The sequence below is a fragment of the Pezoporus occidentalis genome, unplaced genomic scaffold, assembly GCF_034315485.1.
Source record: "Pezoporus occidentalis ecotype Australia unplaced genomic scaffold, CSIRO_AGI_Poc_V1 ctg4, whole genome shotgun sequence".
Lineage (NCBI taxonomy): Eukaryota > Metazoa > Chordata > Aves > Psittaciformes > Psittacidae > Pezoporus > Pezoporus occidentalis.
Genome location: NW_026915724.1, coordinates 2797826 through 2824096, shown reverse-complemented (window position 1 = coordinate 2824096; position 26271 = coordinate 2797826). Strand labels below are relative to the sequence as shown.

The 26271-nt window shown below is 40.4% G+C and overlaps 1 protein-coding gene across 1 annotated transcript in view; it reads right to left on the bottom strand.

Annotated features, from left to right (window-relative positions):
- EYA1 (EYA transcriptional coactivator and phosphatase 1) overlaps positions 1-25298 on the bottom strand; it is a 163517-nt gene extending 138219 nt beyond the window's left edge. Inside the window, exons 1-2 of the mRNA XM_062633203.1 lie at positions 25174-25298; positions 12443-12550 (exon numbers count right to left, since the gene is read on the bottom strand). Coding sequence (XP_062489187.1) covers positions 12443-12475 — 33 coding nt within the window. The 5' untranslated portion in view covers positions 12476-12550; positions 25174-25298. The remainder of the gene's footprint in view (positions 1-12442; positions 12551-25173) is intronic.
- Positions 25299-26271: the final 973 nt, after the last annotated feature.

The following is a 26271-nucleotide window of genomic DNA, read 5'->3' as shown; positions in this document are numbered from 1 at the left end:
ACTTTTATTTTTAGTAAGATTACTGCAAATCTTACCTCATTTACCTCTTTTAGTTCACCACAGCTATATCAACACTTCCACTGCTCACTGTAATGAGCTCTGCTACTCAGCTCATGCATCAAATGTGTTGCACACTGCGTGAAAAGCAAACTTTTGTCACCTCAGTTCTCACCTGGAGAAGGGAGCTCTTTCTGGTGACAGTCTGTTTGGGTTAACTATTCAAACAACCCTAACAATAACAAAAAGCTTTACTCAGATCTCACCTAGTGTGGTACTGTCATGTCTGCACAGGTTATAAAATCTCCCACTGAAAATATTACCACAGGGTAGTAAATTCTGTTCTCACAGAACATCATACATGATCTCACTGGCACATCATACATGTTCTCACTGACACATCATACAAAAGCTTTACACATCACCACAGGATGCTCTGGTCCCAAGCGGAACACTTCTGAGAAAACCAAACCAAACTAAACCAGCAACAAGAAAGAAAAAATCCCAACAAACTGGGAAACAGATAAGGGAGATTCATAAAGAGAACTTGTTGCTTCAAATCATAACAAAAAGTGTACTCTGCTTGTTTTGCGGCTTCATTTCTGTAGTTATTTATGCTGTAAGGAAATAACCTCAAAAAGTCTGTCTACATGCAGAGACACATAAAGTCACATAGATACAAAATAGCAAAGAACCCTTGTAAGAGCTTGAATTCATTCTGTACTCTGCAAAGATGACAAGACTACAAAAAGACAAACTTACTAAATATTACTTTACAAGACTAATAAAATAAAAAGATACAGCAAACAATTCTGGTGCTCAGACAAAGCCTCCAGTGCTATTTTAGATGTCCTAGACACCTGCATAGGACTAGTTGACATGTGCAGAGCTGCAGAAGACTCAGGCTTTGCTGGAGCAGATGCTGAGGGTCCAAAGACATTATACAGGCCGAGTACCATACATTACAGCTAAATACCTGAAACTGGAAAAGGCTTATGTTCTGTAAATTCAAATGCTAACCCACGAGAATGCAGGATAGGACAAAACAAAACAAAACAGAACAGAACAAAAAAGAAACCACAATCAAACCAACCAAAAAACCCGACCAACCAACCAACCGAACAAAAAACCCTAAAGAACCATTTGCTGTTAGCTCAGATTAATGTAGACTTCATGGAAAACATGCAAAAAGCCAAGATTTGCCTGTGGCAATAAAAGAATGCTCGGTAAAGACAGGACCATTGCAGAATGAATTAATTATTTGCATGATACTTACTATGCAAGAAGAGAAACCTTGACAAATCTAAACCAAAGTATTAACAGAGGAAGCTTTGGGGAAGATTAATAAAATGAAGAGGCACAAAACATCCAGACCAAAGAGTTCACTCAAGAGCTCTAAAACAATGGAAGCATGATCAAATCAGCTGCTATAATAAACAAAAGAATTGGTAGGCACACGGGAATATGATGTAATGGGGAAGAGAAAGCATGGCTTTGTAAAGAGAAGCCATAACTTCAAGATTATTAGCATTTCTCTAAATAGTTAATGATTATTTGGATAAGGATGATTTGGTTAATGTAGTATATTTAGATTTCTGAAAAGCTCTCACAAGCCAAAAGCTCTTAAACAATTTGTCACAAGGTAAAATAAAAGGTCTGTCATGAATTATTATTTAAAGGATGGAACAGAGTAAGTGGGCAGTTTTCACAGTGTTACCAGTGGAATTCCGAAACGACCTGCTCTATTAAACATAAATGCTCTGGAAAAGATGGCAAACAGCAAGCTTATAAATTTGCTAAGCTACTTGGGTGAGCTCAAAGTAAAGCTGCCTACAAAGAACTGATATTATGGTGACTACACATTACAAGTGCAAGAAAATTACAAGAAATTCTCTGTTAATAAATGCAAAGTAAAAGACAACTCCAGTTGAGGATGTGCACGGATAAGTGCTAAATTAACTCCTGTTCCCAAGGTAGAAGATTTCGGAATTGTTGCCAGTAATTATCTAAAAACAACAGCTTAGTGGCCAATGGCAGTCAGAAGGGTGCATATAGTGTTAAGCATTTTTAGGAAGGAAAGACAGAGTAAAACAGAAAACACCCTAAAGCCAGAGTGCTCACATCTTGAATCTCTCACACAAAGCTCACCAGCAGCCTCAGGAAAAAAAAAAGGCTCTTCAGCTTGGAAGAGACACCTTTGTGTCATGAGAACAACAGAAGTCTACAGAATCAGGAAACAGACTGCAGGAAGCAAACAGAGATTGACAATTCATTATTTCTCATGTCAGGAAAACTTAACAAACCCATGTTTTCACTGCAGGCAGCAAGTGTAAAACAACAAAAAGACTTCCTTAAAAAAACACATAATTAGCTTGTGGAACTCATCAACACCAAGGTTCAAAGTATAAATATGTCCAAATAAAAGCAAGTTCATGAAGGATAGCATTAAACACAATGGTTTGTCTATATCTTCCATCTTATCAAAAGCAGGATTTGTTTTATTTCTCCTGCTCTCTTTAAATGTCTGCTCCTGGTCCCTGTTAGATGCAGAACAGCAAGCTAGGTTGTCTAACTCAATTTACCCACATTCACATACCTCTTGCTCTTCTCTGCCAGTCCAAATCTTAGTGTTCTCCAAGCTTTTATACAAGGCTCTTGTCTCCTTGTCCAGCCCCAGAACCACAGAATTGTTTGCTCCTGAGTAGCTATTGTCCTTAACTCTCCAAAGTCAGATCAAAATACTATCTAATTATTTTATTTAAAAGTGCAGATGGAGAAGAAATTGAGAAGATGGAGAGTCCACGTACCAAGAAGTGCAAGATACTCTTTGCTCCTGACGACCAAAAGCAGATGCAGTACTGGCAAATAAGAGTCTTTGAGCAACAATAAACAAGACAAGCTAAGAACAGAAAGAGCTGGTGTCCAGTGCTGCAAGGATTTGGCAGTGTGCTTGTCTTCTGTTTATAGAAAGCATAATGGCAGCGTACAGCCCTTCCAGGGACTGAGCAGAGGATTTATGCAATGTCTGCACTATATAAACCTGCTTGATGTGCCACTTAGCTTTTACAGTGACTTACTAAAACCAGAGAAAAATAAAACAGATCTTACACCTTTTCCTTTTCATAAATGTTGCAAATGACATATCTGATGTACCTATCAGCCTACCACTAAATATACCTTGTTCTCAAAACATACTTCAAACAAGGGTAGAAAAATAGAAGTGAAACAGGCCATCCCTAAATTTAGATTATTATTTCATGTACAAATAACTGAAGGTGAAAGCAAAGCATACAAGCATTTAACTCGTTGATTCTGAATACAGAGATACTTTTAGATCTTTTAAATTATTTACAGGCCTAAAAGGGTGGTCAAACATGAAAAATATGTCCAATTATTAAGAATAAAAATAAAATAAAAACTAGATCATGCTTACTTTCCTAAAAATATCTACAGGACAAAACACACATTCAGCAAGAGCAATACCTGAATCTACAAGCACCCTAAAAGTGGTTGCCTACTCTAAAAGCTGTCCCCTTTTTAATCCCCATTCATTCTGATTAAATCTAACACTTAGATTATTTTTTTAAATTACTCCACTGTGTAAGGAGTGTGCAAGTGTGCCTGAAATTGCTTTTTCTCCTACTTGCTCATTTTAAAACAGATTGGGAAAAAAACTTAGCTATTTTTTATCTTCAAGCAATTTCATTCGTTGACTTATGACCATTAACATTTATAGCTCTGTAAATTAGAATCAGGATAATCAGATCCTGTGCTTCAGGGTATGAGCTGGGAAGAAATTTTCTCCCATCTGCTGCCCTGCACAGTTGTCTAGGTGCATTGTTGGTACAATAGAAAGTTCACCCTATGTGAATGCTGATGGCAGAATATAAGGCTTTGAATGCCAAAAATGTCAGAATGACAAATTCTATGTGATTGATGAGAAATGCCTACCAAGCCTCCTCGCTCACTGCCAGACTCTGATGCTGTGCCATGCACATAGATTGCAGAACCAGCAAGTCTATGACTTCTAGGACAGTCTAGACAATGCAGCTAAAGCAAGGCAGACAGAAAGAGAGAAGAATCTCTTTCCTACAAACTTTGAATTTTAATTTCTCCTGTTGTAAATAGGTCCTTGACTGACTAATCTTACCCCCAGCAAATATAATTTGATTTTATTGTAGCCATATATGTAAACATAATATGAGAAAATCGTGGCATTAACATTATTAACTACTAACAAAATTATATTCCTCAAGTAAAAGCTGGAACATAACTTAATTTAATCTAATACATTCCATGCACACAGACACACACAGACACACATATATAGACTCACACCAAAATAACATTAATTTAAACATCATGTTTCTGAAATCCACTAATCTGAGGTCAGCATATATAAGATTGAAAACTGCACTGAACAGGATTTCTCTGTCATCCTATCATATTTGTCTATTGCCATAGGACAATACTAAGCACAAATACTTCAGAGAAATCTGAAATCAGGAGGAACTTATATTTCAGTATCCCATGTAAAACGACAAACTAAATCCATGAGTTTGCTGTGTCTGTAGGAGCAGTACCATCAGCAGCTATAGCCTAACTAAATACCACAGAGCTTTAAGTGCCAACTTTAAACTGCCAGCTTAAAATTTCTATCCATAAAGTTGACAAGACACACATGTGATCCCCACAGATCTCTACAGACCATTAAACCTGTAACCTTGCTGTGAGTGCACACGAGATGGCATTTACTCTCTCCCTTAACTGTGACCTTTGTGTCTTTACAGCTCCCAAGAATCACCAAGGATGTCAAATGGAAAAGGGTGAGCTGGTGACCAAAATCCTTGTCAAAATACTGCATTAAGGAAACATATTTCCATTAAGCATGGGTATGGAAGCATCACTACTGGCTTAGTGATTCCTCCATACAGACAACGTCCTTTCTGCTAGAAAGCTCCAATTTATCTGTCAGTCAACATCATGGGGAAGAAGCAAAGAGCTGAAGGTGGTCTGTGTCACTGGTGTTGCTACTGGATGTACTGATGCACTGGTGTTGTTACTGGATTGGACCTATCACATAAATCTGCTTGGTAATTTTGAGACAAAATATACAAAAGCATGTCTCTAAGGGAGTTGCTGAAATACATGAGATGATTGCTCCATACTGTCTTTAAGACACACATTCAAGCAGCTGCAGCTGAATATGAAGAACCCGATCTGTAATGTTTTAATTTTGCTCCTAATTATTCATATTCTTTCTCTCCTTAGAAGTATTCATAGAAAATTGTGGGTTCCTGTATGCATCAGGTCTGAAAGACTACGTCAGACTGGAAAACTGAAAAATTATATTAATTTCTATGTTTACTCAAATGGCACCAGGACAGGGGGTGTAAGAAAACTGGTATGGCATGTAAGTCTTGGCACCTGAGTGAGTATCCCAGCTTTTGAGGCAGCAACAGAAACACATCCTACTAATTAGAAGTGATTGTTTCAAGAAAAACAGTATGTACTTAAGAACAGTGTTTCAGGTAGTTCACTTAATATTGCATGGATATACACTGTACTCAAGCTTTGTTATAAAAGTGAAATTCAAAAAACAGTTTAGGTATGTGCATGTATAAGTAAAGCAGCGTGTGTATGTGTGGGTGTGTAAATACTATATACCCAGATGCAAACCCTCAATGTATTGAGTAAACTTCAGCTCTATACCTTAGTACTCAATTCTGAGTCTGGTTACCTTCCGGATCGCTAAGTCTTTCTAAATTAGAACAAGCAATTTCTCTTTGTTTTACCTAATATTTGAAAATGCCAAAAAAGTCCCACGGGTCACTGAAAATTATCCCTTCATTCCTGCCGCCTGTTTCAAGTCAGTCAAAACATTCCAGACTTCAAAAGCGGGCTTTGCCTGCTTAGACCATTTTGGTGTCCTTCTATGGTTGGCCTATGAGGGATTGGTTATTTGGATAAATTAGTTTGTGGAGCCTGCTGGCCTTCTAGAAGACCTCAGTGTCTGACTGCAAATTAGTTCTACCGAACATGTAGAAATCCCTGGGCAGACAAGAAGAAATAAATGGTGATAAAATCTAATACTACAATGTTTGTAATGCAATTTTATTCTGCTCTGTAGCTTGTAAGCAAAGCTAATGTTGAATTAAAAATTTTAAAATATAAAAATGGCAATGAAAGCACAGAATCAGATCAGTATCCGAGTCACAGCAGAGAAGGCTGGATGCCAACTTTAAAGTCAAGCTTCCAGCAGGAATCTTTTACAAGAACAAACAAAAAACCTCCTGGTTTTCCACAAAATCAAGTAGGCATTTACATTACAGATGCACCCCCTCTTAAGCCAGGAAGTCACACAGTAGAATTCTGCTGGAGCTTGTGCTGTGAATAAACTGCTATGCAGTCTTTTAGTGCATAGTTGTACAACTGCCTAAGGAGAGTTTATCCTCAAGGAAGAAAAGTCAGGGAGCCAAAACTAACAAACATGGCTCCTCGAGAGGAACAATGGTCCAGAAAACCTAGAAAAAAGAAAATAAACTTCACTGGCAGTTTGCTTTTTACTGTTAAGGGCTAAGCTACAACTTCATCAGGACTTTCAACATGAGACTTCATGCAGAACTATATATAGAGGCTGGAAAGAGTCAGACGGACTGTGTATTTTTTATACACCCAATTTTACAAGGTGATCTAAAAATGTCTCACACCCTAACAAAGACAAAGATTCACCTCAAAGAGGATTTGTAGCTATAAGGTTACTGGTGGTATCTGTTGGACCCCAACAAAATCCCTGCAAGGTCTCTGCCCTAATCCTAAAGCCAGGACCATAAGACCAGTGCAGATGAGTGTGTGCGGAAAATGCACTGAGAGTTATGCTGGCGGTAGGATTAGTTGTTAGAATCACTGGCAGATAATTATAAACACTCATTAAAAATTAGAGCTATGATGCCTAAAGGCTCTGGTTCTGCAAAGAAGAATGTGCCCAACACTATATGCTGTGGATAGATATACTTCTGTCAGTGCTGCAAGCATCACTGCCTACAGCACTGCAGTTTCTGCCACCCATTAGGAAAAGCGCATTATAAGTATCAAGAGTTCCTCCGTAGTATTATTGCAAGCCCAGCTGAATGAATAGCTTGTAGTGAATAACAAACTGTCCACAAACAGCTTACAATTTTCCAGAATATTTTCACTAAAATGTCTTTAAAGAAAAAAATCTAGTAATAGTTACTGATTAAGCAGTTATAGACTGCCTATCAACAGCTCATTTCAATGTGAGGATCTTAAATATATCAGCTAGTTCTGCCTGTTCACTCTTATTGACACCGAGTGTTGTAAGAAGGTTTTGTGGCTTATGTTTCCAATATCCTACCAATTGCAGATAGAGAGGGGAAGGGGAGTGGGAAGGGTGCGGCAATTCCATTTTACAGGCTGAGTTACAGATTGCAATTGCATGGCGCTTGTTGGTTATTGCCTTGCAGAGCTTTCTAAAAAGGAAGCACATTATACATTTCTTTAGAATAGCAAGGGGACACAGGAAGGAGTACACTGCAGTGCCAGCCTTTGAGAAAAACTGAGGTAGCACCAATATAGATGATTTTCACAGGTGATGATGCTGAGTTTTCACCAGAGGTAAAACGCTTGCTTTTTCACCCATTTTCCTCATAGACTTGGTCCCCTAATGTGACAAACACATAATGTGACAGCATGACAAACATGCCATTGATGTCATTGTTCAAAGCAGGAAGTCGTGTCTGGCTGTCACTGGCCATGCCCACGGGCATAGCCATGATGGCCTCTAAAACGGCTCCTGGGCTGGAGAGCCACACCACTGAATCCCAGCTCGCCTCGAAACAGAATGGACTTTCTACCCTTTCTGGTAGTGAAGATAACCTTGAAAATGTGAAAAGAGTGTAACCTGATGCCTCAGTTAAGACTGCAAGGAGCTCGAAACAAAGAGGGAGAGATGTGAACTGCCCCAGCCATCTCTGTCTGGGCCCCATGGACTCAGCATTTCTGTGGTCGTGGAGTTTGGCGTTTTTCCAAGATTCCACAGAATCTCGGATGTTTGCTGCAAAATTCATTATTTTGCTGCAGCCAGGTGCTGGATGTTTTCTGGTTTGGTTCCTCCCCCTCTCCTCCCCACCTCCCCCCTGCTTTTCTTGCTGAAACCAGCTACTCCCTCTGCATCTTCCCGTTAGATACGAGGTGACTTTTCAGTGCAAGCCCTGCTCTCCGATACATGGCATGGGGTAAGCAGGAGAGCTGTGACCCACGGGCAGCTGGGAGGAGCAATAAGTTGGAAGTATGCAGCCAGGCTGCCCAGAGAGGCAACCGAAGGCTGAGGTTTGGGGACTGCAGGGGGAATCGGAGAAGATTAACTGCTGGAGCAGACTAGGAGCACATCCTTTCTTGGCTCATTGGGTACACACTGTTTGGATCTAATTTGACTGCTGAGGGCCTCAAAGTCTTTGCTCTGTTTTTCCAGATGGGCAAAGTCCATCATCAGAAATACTCGGTGCTGAAAAATACTTCTTGGTGTACAATTTTGCAATGAGAATTTTCAACTAGAAGCCTGGTCAGGGTAGAAATGAAACATATTTTATGCTATATAATAACCCAACATTGCTACCAAAACAGAGACTAATGGAGAAGGAATACTCTCCAAAATATTCCCAGAGGGTATAGTAATTGCTTAAAACATCCTAGTATTTATTTATGAAAAATTCCTTGTGCTGAATCTTGCAAATAAATCAAAATCCATGCATTTTTTAAAAAATCAATAGGCAAATCAAACTAAATAAAATACCTGCTTACCTCTAAAATGTCCTTTTGGAGGTTTGTAAAAAGTTGTCATCAGGGTACCCCTAACCCAGACATACTATGTACATCAAGCATATCACACCAGAATATTCTGATTATCAATGTTTGTCATGTTTGTAGATGAAGAAACCTTCTAGAGGGTTTCTAGGGCAATGCAGTCATGACAATGCCAAGTTTGGGGCTGGCAGAGATTAAGCCTACCACAAACGAAACCACAATAATTTCACCAAGTTCTTAAAACCAATTTCATATAAGATGTAGTGCTACCCATTCTCAGTTTCCTTATAATCAGAATTTCTTTAACATCCAAACTGACATTTTCACCTCAAAGATATTTTTTAAAAGATGTGGGTTTTTTTTCTTTTCAGGTATGTGTGACAGGTGGGACTCATTGCAAATGAGTGAAGAAGGCAGAGAAGTCTCCTCAGGATGATGAAGAAAAGAGTTTACAAACTCAGAAATCAGAGCATGAGCTATGCAACCCTATGCATAGCATTTCAAAGTGAAATCATGCTGGCTATGTATCAGACATGCAGATTTCAGCAGCAAGCCAAATAATATTATTTCATGGGTTTTTTGCTCCGAAGTCAATCAAATGAAGACGTACCTCCACAGAAAGGTCAGTGAGGTGAACAGCACGGCATTTTGATAGTCTTTTAGAAGGGACAGCCCAGACACTGAGACAGTCCAGTTGTAGGAATTTATAACTTCTTTGTTATCACTGAGATCTCTGCTTCACTGACAAATTGGGTTGAAATTAACAACCAATTTATTAATAAAGAAATACAAGTTCAAAATAACCCACCACTTGTTTTAGCTTGACAAAACACAAATGGACCATCTTTAATAGGTGCACATATTATTAGAAAACAAGCTTGAAAGCCTTTTTTTTTTGGACTTCGAAAGAAAGCAAGTTAGCATCAGTGACTTTTTCAGGCAGGATAATACACTGATATCCTCTGTCTAGCCAGCCTCAGATTTGTGTTATGCTTCTTTTCTCAGTAAAGCAAGGTGAGGGCAGATGTAGTGTTCAAGTTTGCAAGCAGTTTACAAGTCAGTTCATAAAGAATGTGAACCAAAGACATGACAGCACCATTAGGACCATTTCTCCAGGTGATGAAAGTGTTGCTTGGATGCTAAAATCCCCTCTTAGCTGTATGAATGTAACAGAGTGCAGACGTTTACCTGCTGGGCTTATTATGGTATCCTTTGTATGTGTTAACTCTGATGGGCTGTCAGTGCACAATAAATCCATACTAGACACTAACAGGCATTCCCATGTGAAACATCATCCTCCTTCTCAACAGAGAAGTCTTGGCCAAAGACCATGGCAATGTACATACTCATCGAGTCTCTTATAGTGTTATCTGATAAACTTTTTTTTTATTTCCCTTTCTCCTTCTCCTGGTACTTGCTCTGTTGTCCATCTAGCTCTGTTTTCCTAAAACATTATACACCTTCAACTCTCAGCTGCTGAATAAAGGTCCTCCCTTACCCACATGTACTTGAAACTGCTTCCACAGCACAGTTTGCATTGGCCATTTCCAAAATAAAAGTACCTTCTAGCTGGCACTTAGAGAAAAGTTTTTCTCTTGTCCTAACCTCCAGGTTTTAGGAGTTGCTAAATCCCAAACAGCTTTTGGGTTTTGTGTTGTAATTGCAGAGTGCTAATCTCTCTCTCACCCTCTCTTTCTTTCTTTCTTGTATGCACACAGGGAGCAGAATAAATAAAAACAGTGTTCATGCCATCTTCTTTATTTTCACTGAGATTATTTTGCCTTCTGACTACTGCTTTTAAGAAATCCCCGTGTTGGTCAATTCACTATTGCAAACACAGCAACTGGTCCAGTTATGAATGATGCCTAATTGCAGGATTTGATTCACAAGTTTAATAGCCCAATTTTAAACCTATCTGATGACACAGCAATCAAAAGAGTCATACCCCACAGTAGTACTTCTGCCCTGTGTCATATACCTTTCGGCTGTTCAGTCCTTGCCTGAGTTACAGAAGCCTGAGTGCTTGTCAATGCAGCAGTTACTGATTTAAATTTTTACAATCCTGATAGCATCCACGACTACCACCCACTTGGGTAACGTGAAGGGAAATTCTGAGCAGATGAAGTGTTTTACAGGCTCTCTGGACTAAGTGGTGAAAAGAAGGAATGGAGTGAATAACCCCAACAGGAGTGCTGGTGGTGCCAAACCATGAACAAATATTTCCCTTAATACTCCCGTTATGTTAAGTGACAGTTACATTTGTCATTACATACAGCTCCAGCATACAATTACCAGACCCAAACCCACTGCAGCACATGAAGCCCAGGCTATGCCGAGTGTACAGAGAGGCAGTATGGCAGTGGAAGCCACAGAAAATCCCAACAGCTTTGTGGAAAGGCGTTTCATGCACAGAGGAAAGCCTGATCCTGAATAGAAGAAGGACTGAGCTTGGGTGGTGCTGAAAGCTCTGGGACTGCATCTGCAAACAGGACCATCCCTGTTTAGCACCAGTCAGTAACCATGGCCACCCCTTTCTCTAGGAGTGAATCGGTCCTTTCCACAAATTGCTGTAGCAGCAATGGATAAATACCCAAATGTACACATAGAGACAGACTGTGGAACAAATGAACATTGGAAAATAATCAAAGCCATATTGCTTCACACAGTTAAAAAAGACACTGGACCAAAAGTGTAACAAAAACATGCAACACAACAGGCTTATTATTAGGTGGGTTGGTTCTTTCTACTCTGTTGCTATGTGAAAAACTAACACAAGCACTGGGGAAACTGGATATACAAGGCGAAGACTGAAATGATGCAGAATACTGTCAGATGTAGAGAATAAACAAGAAAGAAAAAAAATGCAGGAAATAAATCTAATTGAATTTACTGAATAGTAGTTTTTGGAGTTATTTTATAACTGGTAAAAAAAAGGCAATTTCATTGTGCACTGTTTCTGTTAAAACAATCCAGAATAAAAACATATATGTAGCATTTTGATTTTCACCAAATGCCAAAAATGATATCACAAACAAAACTAAAAAATCCATAGCACACACACTAATCATTTGACCAAACATGAAGTATTATTTTAAAACATTATTAACCACGTGTGATAGTTTTCAAAATTTCTTACTATTTTGACTTTATAAACAAGCATTTACAAGAAACAACAATGCTGGAAACATATCTTTTTTTAAGAAACACAAATTTTGCCACTGTTCATGAGACTTTGCACCTGGGAGTTGTACCCCCTTCTCCTAGAAGCAATATTTGCATATATTCATACAGGCAAAAAGAAATAACTTCAAATAATGAGACAAAAACTTTCTAACAGATCAAAATGTTAACAGTACAAATGCAGCAAGCCAAATGAATCTTGGAGAAAGCAACACCCAGCTTTTCGTAACATGAATTGATGAAGACAAGTATTTTTAAATCTATACATATTTTCTGCAGCTTTAGTACCTCCACCTCTCAATGAATTTCATCATTCACTGCTTCAAATCACTAAAAGCACATGTAGTTTTCTAAGATTTTCCAGCTGCTTGGTCTCAACAAAAATCATTACCACTTAAAAACCATGACTTTTTTCCTCAGGACTGACAAGTTGTTTACTTACAGACTTCTGATTTATTCCCTGGGGGTCTTCCATTGAAGATTTCTTCTTCCAAATTACATATGGGGTACTAGTTACAGGGAGGTTCAGACAGTCCTAGCACACACACACCTGTGGAAAAGACAGTACCACATCACCGTATTAATTTGTTGGCATGAAATGAAGAGCTGATCTTTACATCTGTGATTTTCCATTAACTAACAAGCATACACAAGTCGGGAGCAGTTATCTTCACTGAATTGAATCAATCTTGAAAATAAATATATAGTTGAGCTGTTTATTGCAAATCCACACAAGCCAAAAGCAGGCAGCGAGATCCTTGTGCTTGCTGTCAGCAGACAAATAAAAGGCAGCCAGAAACTCTTCTACCGCTGCTTTCTGTGCCAACAACACATCTTTACTTTTTTTTTTTTTCTTTTTCTTTCTTTTTTTTTTCCCTTTTTTTTTGGGGGGGTGGGGGGGGAAGTTCAGCCTCTCCCTGATATCTATCAATGTCAATTGTACTTTAATGCTAAGAGGAAATAACAACAAAGAAATCTGATTGTAGATTGAGCCAGGATAAAAAAGAAAATCCACAAAGTTTTCAAACCGTTGCCCTCAAGCTAAAGATATTTTTATATTAAATCTCTTCAAGTTTACATTAGGTCACAGTCCTAGTTCCTATAAATTATAAATATGGGATGCTTTGTGCTCTCTCACCTTCCAAAATGGTGTTCTTTGATGTTAAAAATAACAGTGAAGTGCCGAGATGAATTAACAAAGGTTTACCCCCCCCCCCAAACAGACATCAGTTCAAAATATGGTTTCCTTACATAGCCAACTTTCTTTAGAATAAAAGGTTGTGATGGTCTTAAAGTTCAGAATTAAACATTCAAATAAGTCAAACAAGCCCAACTGAAATTCTCATTAGAAAACCTGGCAGGCTGCTAAAGAATACTAAAAATGTAAACCTGATTTTAGGGGGGAGTGTGTGTATATATACGCACATCCCCCTTAAAAATGTGAATAGCATTTTGCTTCTCTATGACAAGCGGAGATCTAATGGCCTGAAGATAATTTGTTCTAAAACCACTGTGTATATGAAGCACGTATATTTTAGGATCGGGATCCTGAAATCTTATTCTGCATCTTTCTACCTGAATGGGATTCGTGCAAGAAATAAAAAAATTAAAATCCCTTCAAGCCCTGTTGCTCTGTGCACAACAAATCCATACTGGACACTACTCATTGTACACATCAGCTACTTCTATAAAATCTAAACATTAAGAAAGTGTTAACAGGTCCACTCCACACCCTGAGGAAGATGCTAATATGAACCATGCTTCTGTAATGCATCCACTCCCTTCTTTCTGGTTTACAATTGAGAGATCAAATCCAGTCCCACTCCTGCTGAGAACAATGGCCAATCTGAACAGTTTCTATGAAATCTCTGGGTTTGGTGCTCATATTTGTGCTTACACCAGATTATATATTTGAAAATTATTTAAGGCTTTAAAAAGTGATAATTAAAGTTAGGGAGGGGAAGGACAAGAATTTCTCCTAACTCTAAAAGAAAAATAATAATAGCAAAAAGCAGAAGAAAATAGTTCTCTAACAATGCCCCACTCCTAAGCAATGACTGACATCTGTTTCAAAAACTCTTTTATTGCAAAATTCAATAAATGGAAAAACCGCACAAGCTGAAAGTCTGCCACTTCAGCGAGGGAATAAAATAGAGCCTTTTCTAATGGAAAAATATTCAAAAGTCAATTGATGTAATGCTGGTATGTGGATGACCTGACAGCTTTTCAGATCAGCAGTGCTCTCGTTACTAATGGAAAGAAAACTTTACCAAGACTGGTAATTGTCTACATTTAAAAAGCATTTTCTACTAAAGCCCATAAGGAAAAAGCATATATGTTTTAGTGTATAACATAGTTCAACCGTAATTAGGCATCCTAGCTTGCAAAAGCTGCTGTAGCGAACATTTTCTCTCTCTGGGAGAGATTCCTATAACACACCAGCGTCAAAAGAGCCCTCTATTGCATATTGTGCTCTGACATAATCCACCCTCCGTCACTGCAAAAAAAATTTAAGAAGGGGCCCTATATATACCCACACACACTGTTAGGGGCAGAGACTTGTCTTCTTCAGCAGACACCAGAGACGTCGGACAGCAGAATCAAGTTAGCAGTAACATGAGGGCTTAGATGCTAATACAGAACAGCTGATTTACAATGTAGTTAAGTAATTTTAATTTTGAAAAATTCAACTTTTAAACAAGAGCAACTTAGTTATCCTTATTATAATTGTCATCTTAGGTTATTTTTAACTTTTAGTAAAGCTTTACAAAAACTAATTGAATTCCCTTGAGTTGTTAATATATCAAAAATTACATCTACATTACGTAGAGTATCTATTACAGAGGACTTGTTATATGCAAAATATGCCATTGAATATGAGGGAAAAAACTTCAAATGATTGAAAAAGACAAGATCTAAATTGAGAGGAAGTCATGAAAGTACATATCTCCTTTTATTTTCCTCTACTTCTATGGAAGTCATTTGCTTGGTTAAATATTATTATTATTAAATACACTATGGTAGCACTTAGAGTCCCACCAGCTAAAGAAGTGCTGCTGGGTCAGGCATGATAACCTGCAGTCCCTTTTCTAAACAGCTATTACCATTTTAAAAAGAATTAAAATAATAATAATAATAATAATAAAAGAACAAAACACAAAGACCAAAGAAGTCCAGAAAGTGGTTTACAGGGGATTTTATTCCCTTCTCTCTGAAACATCATCCAACACCATACAATTTTCCTTGCACACATGGATCTGAACATGAGCCTTTGCAGCCAGGTGCAGGGCAGTTGCCAGCCACTCCCTGGCCGGTCTGTGGAGGTGGCTAGGACTTCAGTAAGCTCCTTTTCTGTAAGGGCTGTCCCCATCTGAGTGCTCACCTCAAAACCTGACAAAAGTGAGTGGCTGACTACATGGGAAGTGGATGTTAAATGCGTTCAGAGACACTGTGAAATAATCTCTCAGGGCTGGGAGGTAACAGTGGACGGTGGTCTCTTTCATAGACAGTACTGACCAAGGGTGACCAAGTAACCAGCCATAGCTGGCTCCCTCCACCTACAACCTATGTTTAAGGACAAGGAACCAGATTTCTTTCACTTGCCAAGCTGTTCTCCATAAAAACTTTGCATTTCTCATGCAAGCTCTACTCTACCACTAACACCCACATCTTTGAGCCAACCCAGGGCTGCTGCAGCACATAGTTGCAGTGAGCCCCTGCAAAAGCTCACCGTGATCAGAAACAGCAGGAACACAACAATATCTTCCACTACTTTACACTTTCCATCACCAAGAAGAAAGGATTAGACATTTTTCCTGTTCCTGTGCCACCAGAAAAAATGTTTCTGTCTTAGAACCTCACGGTAGATGATACCATTGCAAAATCTCCAAGACAAGGGATACAGCTTTGCTCTAATTTTCTTTTTCTTTCTTTTTTTTTAAAAAAAAAAAAAAAAAGTTTGTCAGACTGACCACACTTTCTCAGGAACTGACAAGATTTACTAATAACACCTGGACAAAACTGTATCTCCCCAAACCATGCACATTCATTAGAAGAAAAAAAATAACATAAAATCCACACGTGCTTTATCATTTGGTGGAGAAAGAAAGAAAGAGACCTTCTGTGAAAGGGTCTCTTTTTACCATATAGATGATAGCATGCGGTATTTTACAGTTAAAATTAGGGAACTCAATGGTTTTGGTTTTAGGTGCTATATTTGGGAAGTTTCCTTTTTAGCACTTGCTAAAAGCTCCCTACATTTGCTCCATTCCCAGGTAGGTCTCTTGTTCCCCCACCCCCGCTCCTTTTTAAGGTGTTAAATTTGGCAGATAACCTGGTAGCATTTAGAAAACAATTATTTCCAAATGCTAGGAAAGAAACTTGCCAAGTGTAACAGCTAAAAACCAAAATGGGGAAAGTAAGGAAAAAAAAAAGAAAGAAAAAAAGAGAAAGGAAATAAAACGGAAGAGGGTTGTGGGCTTTTTTTTTTTTTTTAATTAAATTTAGAAGGGACTTTTCAGCAGCTTTATAAGCAATTAACTCCAGCTCTGTGACTGAAGACCACCTCTGATTCAGCCTGGAATGCCTGCAAATTCTGTACAGCATCCTGACTTACAGCAAGCTTCAGGGACTCCAGAAAACAGCTAGGTGCCCAGATGTGCAGGACCTAACATGCACATCTGCTGGAAGATGTCCCACACCAATTGCAGTGCTGACACTGACCTAAACACAGACTCTGTGCCAGCCCCAGACCTTGCTGTGCGTACACAGCCTTCAGGTAATGCACTCTGCACAACTGGCCAACACTTCTGCATCACCATAAACATCCATATCCACCTCAACAGACCATTTTTTTTCCAATAGGACTGAGCAGAAATGCATGGAGTCTCAGAACTGGTGGCTGGAGTAAACATGAGGGAGAGAGGGCTGAAAAACTTTATTGGTTTATTGGTAAGCTTTCCTTTATATAAATATAGAACAAGGACTCCAGTGTCTTCAACAGGCATATGTAAAACCCATGGCACCTACACTCACCAAAGTCAGCAACAAAGTAATCTCATTATTTTGAAGTCAGTAATACAAACTAAATATCTAGATTTTTTTGCTATCTATGTGATCACTTTTAACTTTAAAATAAAGATTACAAAAAAAAAAAGTCAATTTAAACCTAAACTGTTTCCTTAATGTTTTTAATTTCACTGAAAACTAGTATTTCTGGTAAAGAAACATGAGGTGCATCTACTTACCCAGAGATCTCACTAGGTGCTGGACAAGATCAACAACGGAGACTCAAGAGCACAAGGAAGAAGAAAGAAGGATGGAAGGAAGCACTTTAAAAGCAAAGAGCGCAAGCAAATAATATTGGTGACAACCTGGGAAACATATCTGTTCTACTTTTTGAATCCCGATTATATTTACAAAATTGCTGCAACACTGTAAGTCTAGGTATGTCTTGAAGAAACCACGTGACAATAGAGTTTGTGTTAGGTCTCCCATATACAACTAAATCTAACAAGAAAAAAAGAGGCTCTGAGAACGTAAGGACCACAATACTGATTCAGACCAACAAGCCTCCTGGTGCTGCCTCCAATGACAGCCATGACTGGACACAGAAGAGCAAGAACAGAGCAAGCATATGCCATTTCCCCAGTATCTTTCCAGTTTCCTGCTATTTCAGTTCAGAGGATTTCCTCAGACTTATGGAGTCCATCTGGCTAGCAACCCTCAGTACAGCTCGCTCAAGTACTTGTCCATCCTCCTTATGAACCCGCGCAAACTTCTGGGATTCCTAACAATTCTGAACATCCATTTTGGGGGGCTTTACTGAGCACTTAACAAATTTTCTTGGAATTTTCTTTGATGCTGAGATTTCATTTCTGAATGGTGAGCATCATCTCAGTGCCCATCACTTCCCATGTACAGATACAACTATTTGGTTAAGGTTTAACAGTTTATATTTATCTCTGCAGAATTTCATTTGTCATTTTCTTGTCTAGTGACTTGTCTGGTAAGGTCCTTGTGTAGTTCTTCACCGTCTGCCCTCACTACTCTTCACCTCATTCTCCAAGTTGTTTATGAACAATTTGCTAATTTAAATTGCTAACCTGGAATATCTTGCATTCAAGTGGAAGCAACCTTGAAAAATGCTTGTGCCTGATTAGAACAATTATTCAGACTAAGCCACTTGAAGAAAGTGGAATGAGAATAACAGAAAATTCCAACCTGAAGAAATAGACAAAGGCAAAAAGTTGTTGCTATGTTTATCAGAGAGTGGGGGTCTGACAGCTGATAATCTCAGCAAGATCAGAAGAACTCTCTGATCCCCCAGTTTTGGAACTTGGTCAAACGCAAAGAGAGAAACCTCTCCTTAGGTGGAAAAAGAAACCTGACAATGTAATGATCAAAACTCCCAAAGCATCTGAGAAGGGCTCAGTTCTCATACTGGAGAACTGCAAAAACTAAGGTAATAATTTATCACTGTTTTTGCAAGTTCTAAAACTGAAATGTAACTGGTTCAGAAACAGTGTTGGTAAAGTCTTTGTGTTGCTTCCTTGACCTACCATGGTCACAAATGGTTTAAGATGTGAACAGGAATGAGGTCCTGGCAAGTATGTGCATCACGTATGAAATCTGCTGCCAGCAATGGGCAGATTGCAGAGCTCATCTCCCTTGCAAAGGCACCCAGTTGGATGCCTCTGTCAGGAAACTCCACAAAGGGCCAAAGTGAGAGACACACACGCATAGTGAGGCACTGGAACAAGTTGCTCAAAGACATGGTGAATGCTCCATCACTGGCAGCTTTCAAGGACAGGTTGGACAGAGCCTTGGGTTACATGGTCTAGTGGGACGTGTCCCTGCCCATGGCAGGGGGCTGGAACTAGACGGTCTTTAGGTCCTTTCCAACCCTAACTATTCTATGGTTCTATATATAATTTTAGAGCAATAATGTTATTCTAAAAGCAAAGCTCTCCAAACATAGCAAAAGAGCATATTTTTCATTAAATATTAAATACACATGGAAGTCAAACTGTAGAACAACGTTAAAATCATTAAAATTATACTGGCAACTTGCTTGCCAACTTTTTTTTTTTTTAATGACTTACAAAATTAGAATGAAGTTTAAACTATCCAGTGTGATCAACTTTATTTGTATCTAAAATAGGTTGAAACTGTTCAGCAAAGAAAGGACAGAAAATAAAGAATATTTTTAAGGTGAAAACATAAAGGAAACTTACGCTTTCAAAAATTAATAAAATGACCATTTACAGTGTGAATTCTTGTGCCTCAACCAAGGATTATACAGCTTTGCTCTTAGCATTCCATGGGATCTTTATTATTGAAAGTTATAAGAATCCCCAATTTCCCTCAGTTATTTATGTAGCATGAATAAAGAGAAGAAAACCAGAATGCAACAGCCCTTTTTTTTAAATTTATTTAGCTTTTCATGCATCAGAGAGACCACAAAAGATGTGGGATCCACAAGTTAACACTGTTAGAGTAAGTGTCATGGTTAATAAAGTATATGAACTGCATCAAAGAAAAATGTTGAGCTACAAAACATAACATGCAACTGTATACTTACTTAGCTCAGGAAAGAAGTGTAAGATGCTTTACAAAAAGCTTACTTTCAACCCATGTGATTCCATACAACATTTATAATGAGTAATAATTATATATGTGCTCTAGGAAGCCTTTCTACACCTATTATAAGTTTAGATTAAAGGTAAGGTATTACTTATTATTTTACATGAGCTTTTAAAGTAGTTTGTAAAATATATGCAGTCTATAAAAGTTTGTGGCCTAACAACAAACAACTGTACTGCTTCTGCACAATTCAGTGCAAACAAGACAAAGTTTGTTAGGTAGAATGAATACAAGTCACATGTAAAGGTTTTAAAATTTACACAGAGCAATTATAAGTAATTTTCCTCTAGGTGAAACTATGTTTTATTTCAATCAGGTTTTTTTTTTAACTTTCATTAATTAAAAAATAGATATGTTTGAGTCTGAAATTATAATAACCTTCATTAATGCCTAGGCTTCCCGCAAGCTAGTAAAAGCATTCAAGTAAGAAGCTCTACCAGCAGCATTTTCAGCAGTGGAAGCCACAGTATCCCAGAGAGCAGAAAAATACACCCAAATAGGATGAGTTACAGAATGCATGGTTCCAAGTGAGTCACCCTTGCTATTGAAAGCTAACGCTCAGCTGGGAAACTCACAGGCCAAAGTCTTGGCATCTCTCGGTGCAGGGGAACCTGACCACTGTGTTTGGGTCAGCTGAGGTCCCACGCTTGATGAGAAACACCAAATTGCCTCTGGCCTCACCCTGCCCTTGGTGCTGTGGCAGTGTGCCTGCACTCGTGTGGCACACAGCCAGAGCTCTGGTGTGTCTGCGTGAGTGGTGCTTCCAGGATTCACAATGGATCAACCACCAGCTGAATATGTGTACACGTGACCTTCCTCACCTCCTCATCAACAAGGCTAAGGGTGCTGCTTGCTTATTTACCTACCATACAATGAAAACTTCCCTGTCTCTTAAGGTCAACCAAAATTTTCTTTGATGAGTCACAACATTCACATGGTACAAGGAGCATCTTATTTTCAATCCTTACAGCAGATCAAATGCCAGAACTCATATTTTCTATCTATAGATACGTCTGTTCCTCATCATACGCAAAGGTACCTACTTGCATAGGTGTGAGAGTTTCACTAGTAGATGCAAGTAGTCTATTTTCTTCATTTGGACTCATCTATGAGGATCAGTTATCTCCCAAACTCTGTTAAAGTCCAAATGAAAGAGAATGAATGGTCCTAAGCCTGAGAAAAACAGAAGGCTGTATCACTGAACTGTCAAAGCTATCAATGGGAGGTCCAATGGGATATTTAAAGGCACCACATCAGGTTAAACATCTATAGCCATTTACACGTATTTGTTTATTTGTTTTTTGTTTGTTTATACCGCAAGCACCCTTATGAATGACAGCAAGCACCCAGGTGCACCTTTAGTCACCTAAATACCTTTGGAAGCCTGACCCATGATGACCAGAAATAACAATTCACTAATTGAAAGATAATTTTAAACCATGAGTGATACTAAATTTACTTAACAATGATGCCAGCTTTCCTTCATGTCCCTGTGCTACTTCCTCACACTCTTGCCTCTCAGGGTATAATCCCAGGGACAGTGGTGCCTGGCTCCCTGTGACACTATCCATACTCTGTGATGGTCAAGGGAGGAGACACTGGTGAGGACCTCTTTTCTCTAGCCAGCAGTCACTTCTTATGAAACTAAAACCCACCAATAAATCTTTGCCAAATTTAGACAATTGATGTGAATATTATAGGGGAGGAGAGGGAAATGATTGTAAAAGCATTTGTAAGACTCTTGGTTCCTTGGAAAACAATGCTAAAAAACATTTTTAAATGCTGGTTTGTGAGATCTCTTGCTTGACAGATGACATTCGTTTCCTCTGATTTCTGCCAGACTCTGTTTTCATGAAAATGAATTCAGCAACTCAACATTTTTCACATATTAAAACCAGAAAACTTCAGGATTGGGAACCTTGATAAATAGGTTCTGCTTACACAATTACACGAAGATGCATTATGTGTTCTTTGTGAGCAAAAAATGCACCAAGTTTAGTCAAACAGCAGTATTTAGTTTCAATTCTCCATGTCTCCAAACCATATCCACCAATGAGAATGACTCTTATATACATTTATGACACAAACAAAACCCACAAGAGCAAAACACAGTTGAAGTCACGAAATCAACCTGTCCTCTAGCAACAGCCATGTTTCTTATGAGTTTGCTTATCCTAATACTCTTGTAATATTTTTTCACCATCACAACTCAACATGAAACTGTCATTACATGAAACTGTAGGGACTGCAGTGACAGGACAAGGGGTAATGGGTTGAAACTTAAACAGGGGAAGTTTAAATTGGATATAAGGAGGACGTTCTTTACTGTTAGGGTGGTGAGGCACTGGTTGCCCAGGGAGGTTGTGAATGCTCCATCCCTGGCAGTGTTCAAGGCCAGGTTGGACAGATCCGTGGGTGACATGGTTTAGTGTGGGGTGTCCCTGCCCATGGCGGGGGGGTTGGAACTAGATGATCTTAAGGCCCTTTCCAACCCTAACTATTCTATGATTCTATGATTATTGTTATATATTACTGGCTATAGTAAAATATTAAGTGTGAAAAATCTAACAGACAACAGCTGTTATCCATATAACATTATTTTTTTCATTTTTTACAAAAGATGAATTATTGTTTCATTTGCCAAAGTTATAACTAAGTTATAATGAATAATATTTCATAATAAAGAAGAAAGAGTGAACTCCACTAATATTCTGAACATGTTTCACTTTCTTTTGAGAACAGTATAACCTAAACGCCAAAAAAAAGAAAATTTTATTCACACAGAACTATAGGATCCCCTTCAATATTCAGATGATAAACAGCTCAAGCTATTGAACTGAGAAATTAAAATTCAGAAAAGTCAGGAATTAGGCCAGTTGTAGTGGCGACTCGCTATGGAAACAGCACAGGAAAGACAGCTGTGGCCTCCTTGATTTTAAGGACTTTGCACGCAATTTCCATTCTTATAAATAAAAAGAGCTTTCTCCTAGCTCATTTCATTATAGGGAGAGGTGCAAAACTGCAGACCCACCTCACAGGGATGGGAGTTCAGGGCAGCCCATCACAGCAGGCTGCGGCAGGGAGCACTGGCTGCCTGTACTGCCTGCACGGCCCATGCACCCACCCAGGTCTTGCCTTGGGTATGGGCAGCAGCTGCACCCCTGGCTTCCCTAAGAATTGTTCCTGTGGGTGCCTCTCCCAGGAAGCCACTGTACATTGTCACACCATGAAATCTGGGCAAATCTTCCCTGGTCCAACCACTAAAGCCTTTTCACTGTAAGGTGGCTTGGATCATAGAACTCAATAGTAAATTCCCATTTTACTTTCTATGGCCATGCAGTAGGATTAGCACTCCAAGACAGAGTGAGATAAAATGCTGTATCACAAAGAGGTTAAAAAAAGAGAGTGAAAGAGCATTAAAAGTGTCCAGACATTTCAGAAATCATTATCTTACCATGGTCAATGTATTAGATTAAATGATAAAAGGAGTAAAAATTAAAGGAAGGAAAAAAACCTCAAGCCTCTTAATTTAATTTAATCTCTCAATTGTGTATCGCTCTTCCTTTCTTTCTCTAAATCTAGAAGGAAAGGTTACTTTGAGCAATAGTATTTTTGGATTCTGTAATTAAGTAACTGAATTAAAGAAACAAAGAAAATAGCCTCAAATCTCTAAAATCACAGGATGTAAGAGGCCCCCAGTTTCCAACTGAGTTGGAGAAACTGTTCAAATGACCTTTGAAGATTTTCAAATTCTCCTGCCAGGGTCTATCCCTCACCTTGTCCACAACTACAGGATTTGCAGCGCAAGCAGGACACAAACAGGGAAAACAGCAACTTGCTTCCTCCTTCTTCTTCCTACCCTTTTAATGATTAAATTCATGGGAAGATGTAGGTAAAGAAGAAAATCAGGAATGAAACATCAGGCCTGGGAGGAATAACAGCTGTGAGGAACCAGTGACTTAGAGTCTACTTAGATGGGTTGGAAGCATTTCTATTGATGCTATTACAAATTCTACCATTGTGAAGATTGCCAAGCCATTCAGAAAGACTAATCCATAAATTTTAAATGTTTGTTCAAGGATGCAGATACTTGCACTTTACCTTACACAGAAATCTATGCTAGAATAAGATGCTTGCAAGCTAGGACAAAGCCCGGGGGGGGGGGGGGGGGGGGGGCGACACCGCATCCAGACCAGTCTTTAGAAGATATGCCAGCTACCTCCATGAGCTGCAGTCCTCAATTAGGGACATTTCCATACATATTGCTCTTCTGTCTCTTTATTTTCTGATGCAGCCAGGCTACCTGCTCCATGACTACTCTGTGATCCTACAACTACCCTCATTATGGTTCATGCTTACACAGCTCTTGGCAGAGAATGAACAGCTCTGATCTGGAAATTGTTTCATAGGGACTTTCCACACACCACAGTCTCTTTTTTAAAGAACTTCTCACAGCACTGAATGACTGATTTATCTTCATATAACCATATTTTTATTTTAAAATACTATGGAAAGTGTGAGCCTTCAAATGTAGCAACTGCCTAGTGCTGTGGTTCATACTGCATTTTGCTAAAGCATATGTCACCATGAAAGTGCTCTGCTACTAAGACTCAGTGTGAACTCCTCTGCAATTTAAATGCAACGCTATGTTCCTTAGAGCCCAAAAGAAGAAAGAAAGGGGCGAAGGGAAGTCTAATATTATATTTTAATAACTGAACAAAACTCTGGTATTTGACTTTGTGATAGAAAAACTGACTACTTAGTTACAGTTTTAAAGAACAGAGTATTTCCAGCAGAAAAGTTTTGCCTCCAAGACCAACACAGACAAAAATCATCTCACAATTAGCCATAAAAATAATCCTTGTGAAGGGCTGAGGTGGCAGCGGGCAAAGTGGAAACCCCAGAGCCGAGCTGAGGCACACACCTGTGCGTGTGCCCCTTACTTCCCTAACGCCGATGCTCGGCGCCCTCCTTGTCCCGAGCAAGGTGCTGGATGTGCGAAGAAGAGCGCATCCCTCCATCCCTCCCGCCTACTCTAGACACCCTGAAGGCAGCAGCCAGCGGGCTCCCTTCGGGGAGGCGGCTGCCCCAGGGGGTCGTGCCCGGCTCACCGGAGTGCTGTGCTGGCAGTGGGATTGGGATGGCTATCGGTGCCCCGGCATCGGCCGCCTTTCTCCATCAGAGGAAGAGCTGCCCGCTCCTCATCGGGGACCCTGGACACCTTCCCGAACACTTGCCGCACTCAGCGCTCGCACTTTCATACCCTCTGCCACAAAACACCCGACGCACCGAGGCCCCCGAGGACGAGCCGTAGCTCCCGGCGTTTCCCGGCCAGCACAGGGGAACCCCGCGGCACCCGGCGAGCCGAGCTCTGCTGCCCCTTCCCTTCCCTACCCCCGGCGCTCCCGCAGCCTCGCCCCTCCCTCCCTCTACCTCAAGCCCAGCGCCGTTGCGCAACGCCCGGGGCTGAACCGCGCGTCCCCGCCGCACCCACGTGTCCGGCACCGGCTCGGCACTGCGCGCACTTACTCCGCGGGGCCTCCGGCGCGGCGGCGCGGGCCCGGAGGTTCCCCAGGAGCGGCGCCCGGCGGTAAGTTGCGAGGAGCGCGGAGCCGCGCTGGGCGGGGAGGGGTTTCGGGGAGGCGGCGGCGAGGAAACTTCCCCGGAGCGGCTCGCCCGCTCGCCCGCCCTCCCGCCTGCTCCGCCTCGCCTCCTCCCGCCGCCGCCTCGCCCGGAGGCAACACCGCGCCTGCCCGGCCGCACCGCCCGCCGCCCGGCTCGCCGAGGCCCACCGAGAGCGCCGCCGACCTCTTCCGGCAGCTTCCCTCCGTCCTTTACTTAGATTATCTGTTTTTAAGCGGGACAGCACTGCTGGAGAGGGGATGGATGGTCCCTGAGGAATCCCGGCTTCCTGCAGTGCTGTGGGGATGCGTGGGGTGTCTGCGGGTTAAAGACCCGGGCTGGAGCGCCGCCGCTTCCCCGGCAGCGTGGGGCTGCAGGGCGGGCAGCCGGGGGATACCTGCAGCAGTCCCGGCCGCAGGGCGTTATCTGACACCGCTGCTCACCGCGATGGGGAGTCATCCAGCGCTGCCCTTGATGGAGAGGGCAAAGAATGAGTCAAGACATCAAGGACAGCATGGGGATGCTGCTCTGGGAGACGCTGTGCTAGGCGAATGGCACCTGACCCCACGGAGCTCGGATCATCACTAAAATCAGAGCGTATGCACGTCATCCCCTCCTCATTACCTATGAAGAGAGAAAGCATGTGTATGATTCCGTGTGTGTTATGCTTCAGGTACAGAGCCAGTGCAAAACAGTGATAGAACATTCTTTTCTTGCCCACCCTGGAGGTCTGAACTTAGACCCTGCATGAAGTGTGAAGCATGGGTTCCTGAGTGTAACACAATGAGTGCCCTGCTCAATTTGTCAAGCTGCTCCAACATAGAAGCAGCACGATCACTGATTTTTTACCTGTATGGTAAAGATGAACATTGTAGTCCAGGCCTCCTCCTCCTTTTCTTCTTTCTTAAACCAGAAGTCAAAATAAGAAAGTTGCCATTGCCTCAAGCTCTTCCATTATTTTGGACACTTGTCTTCAGGATGTACTTTTCTGCTATTTTCCCTTTC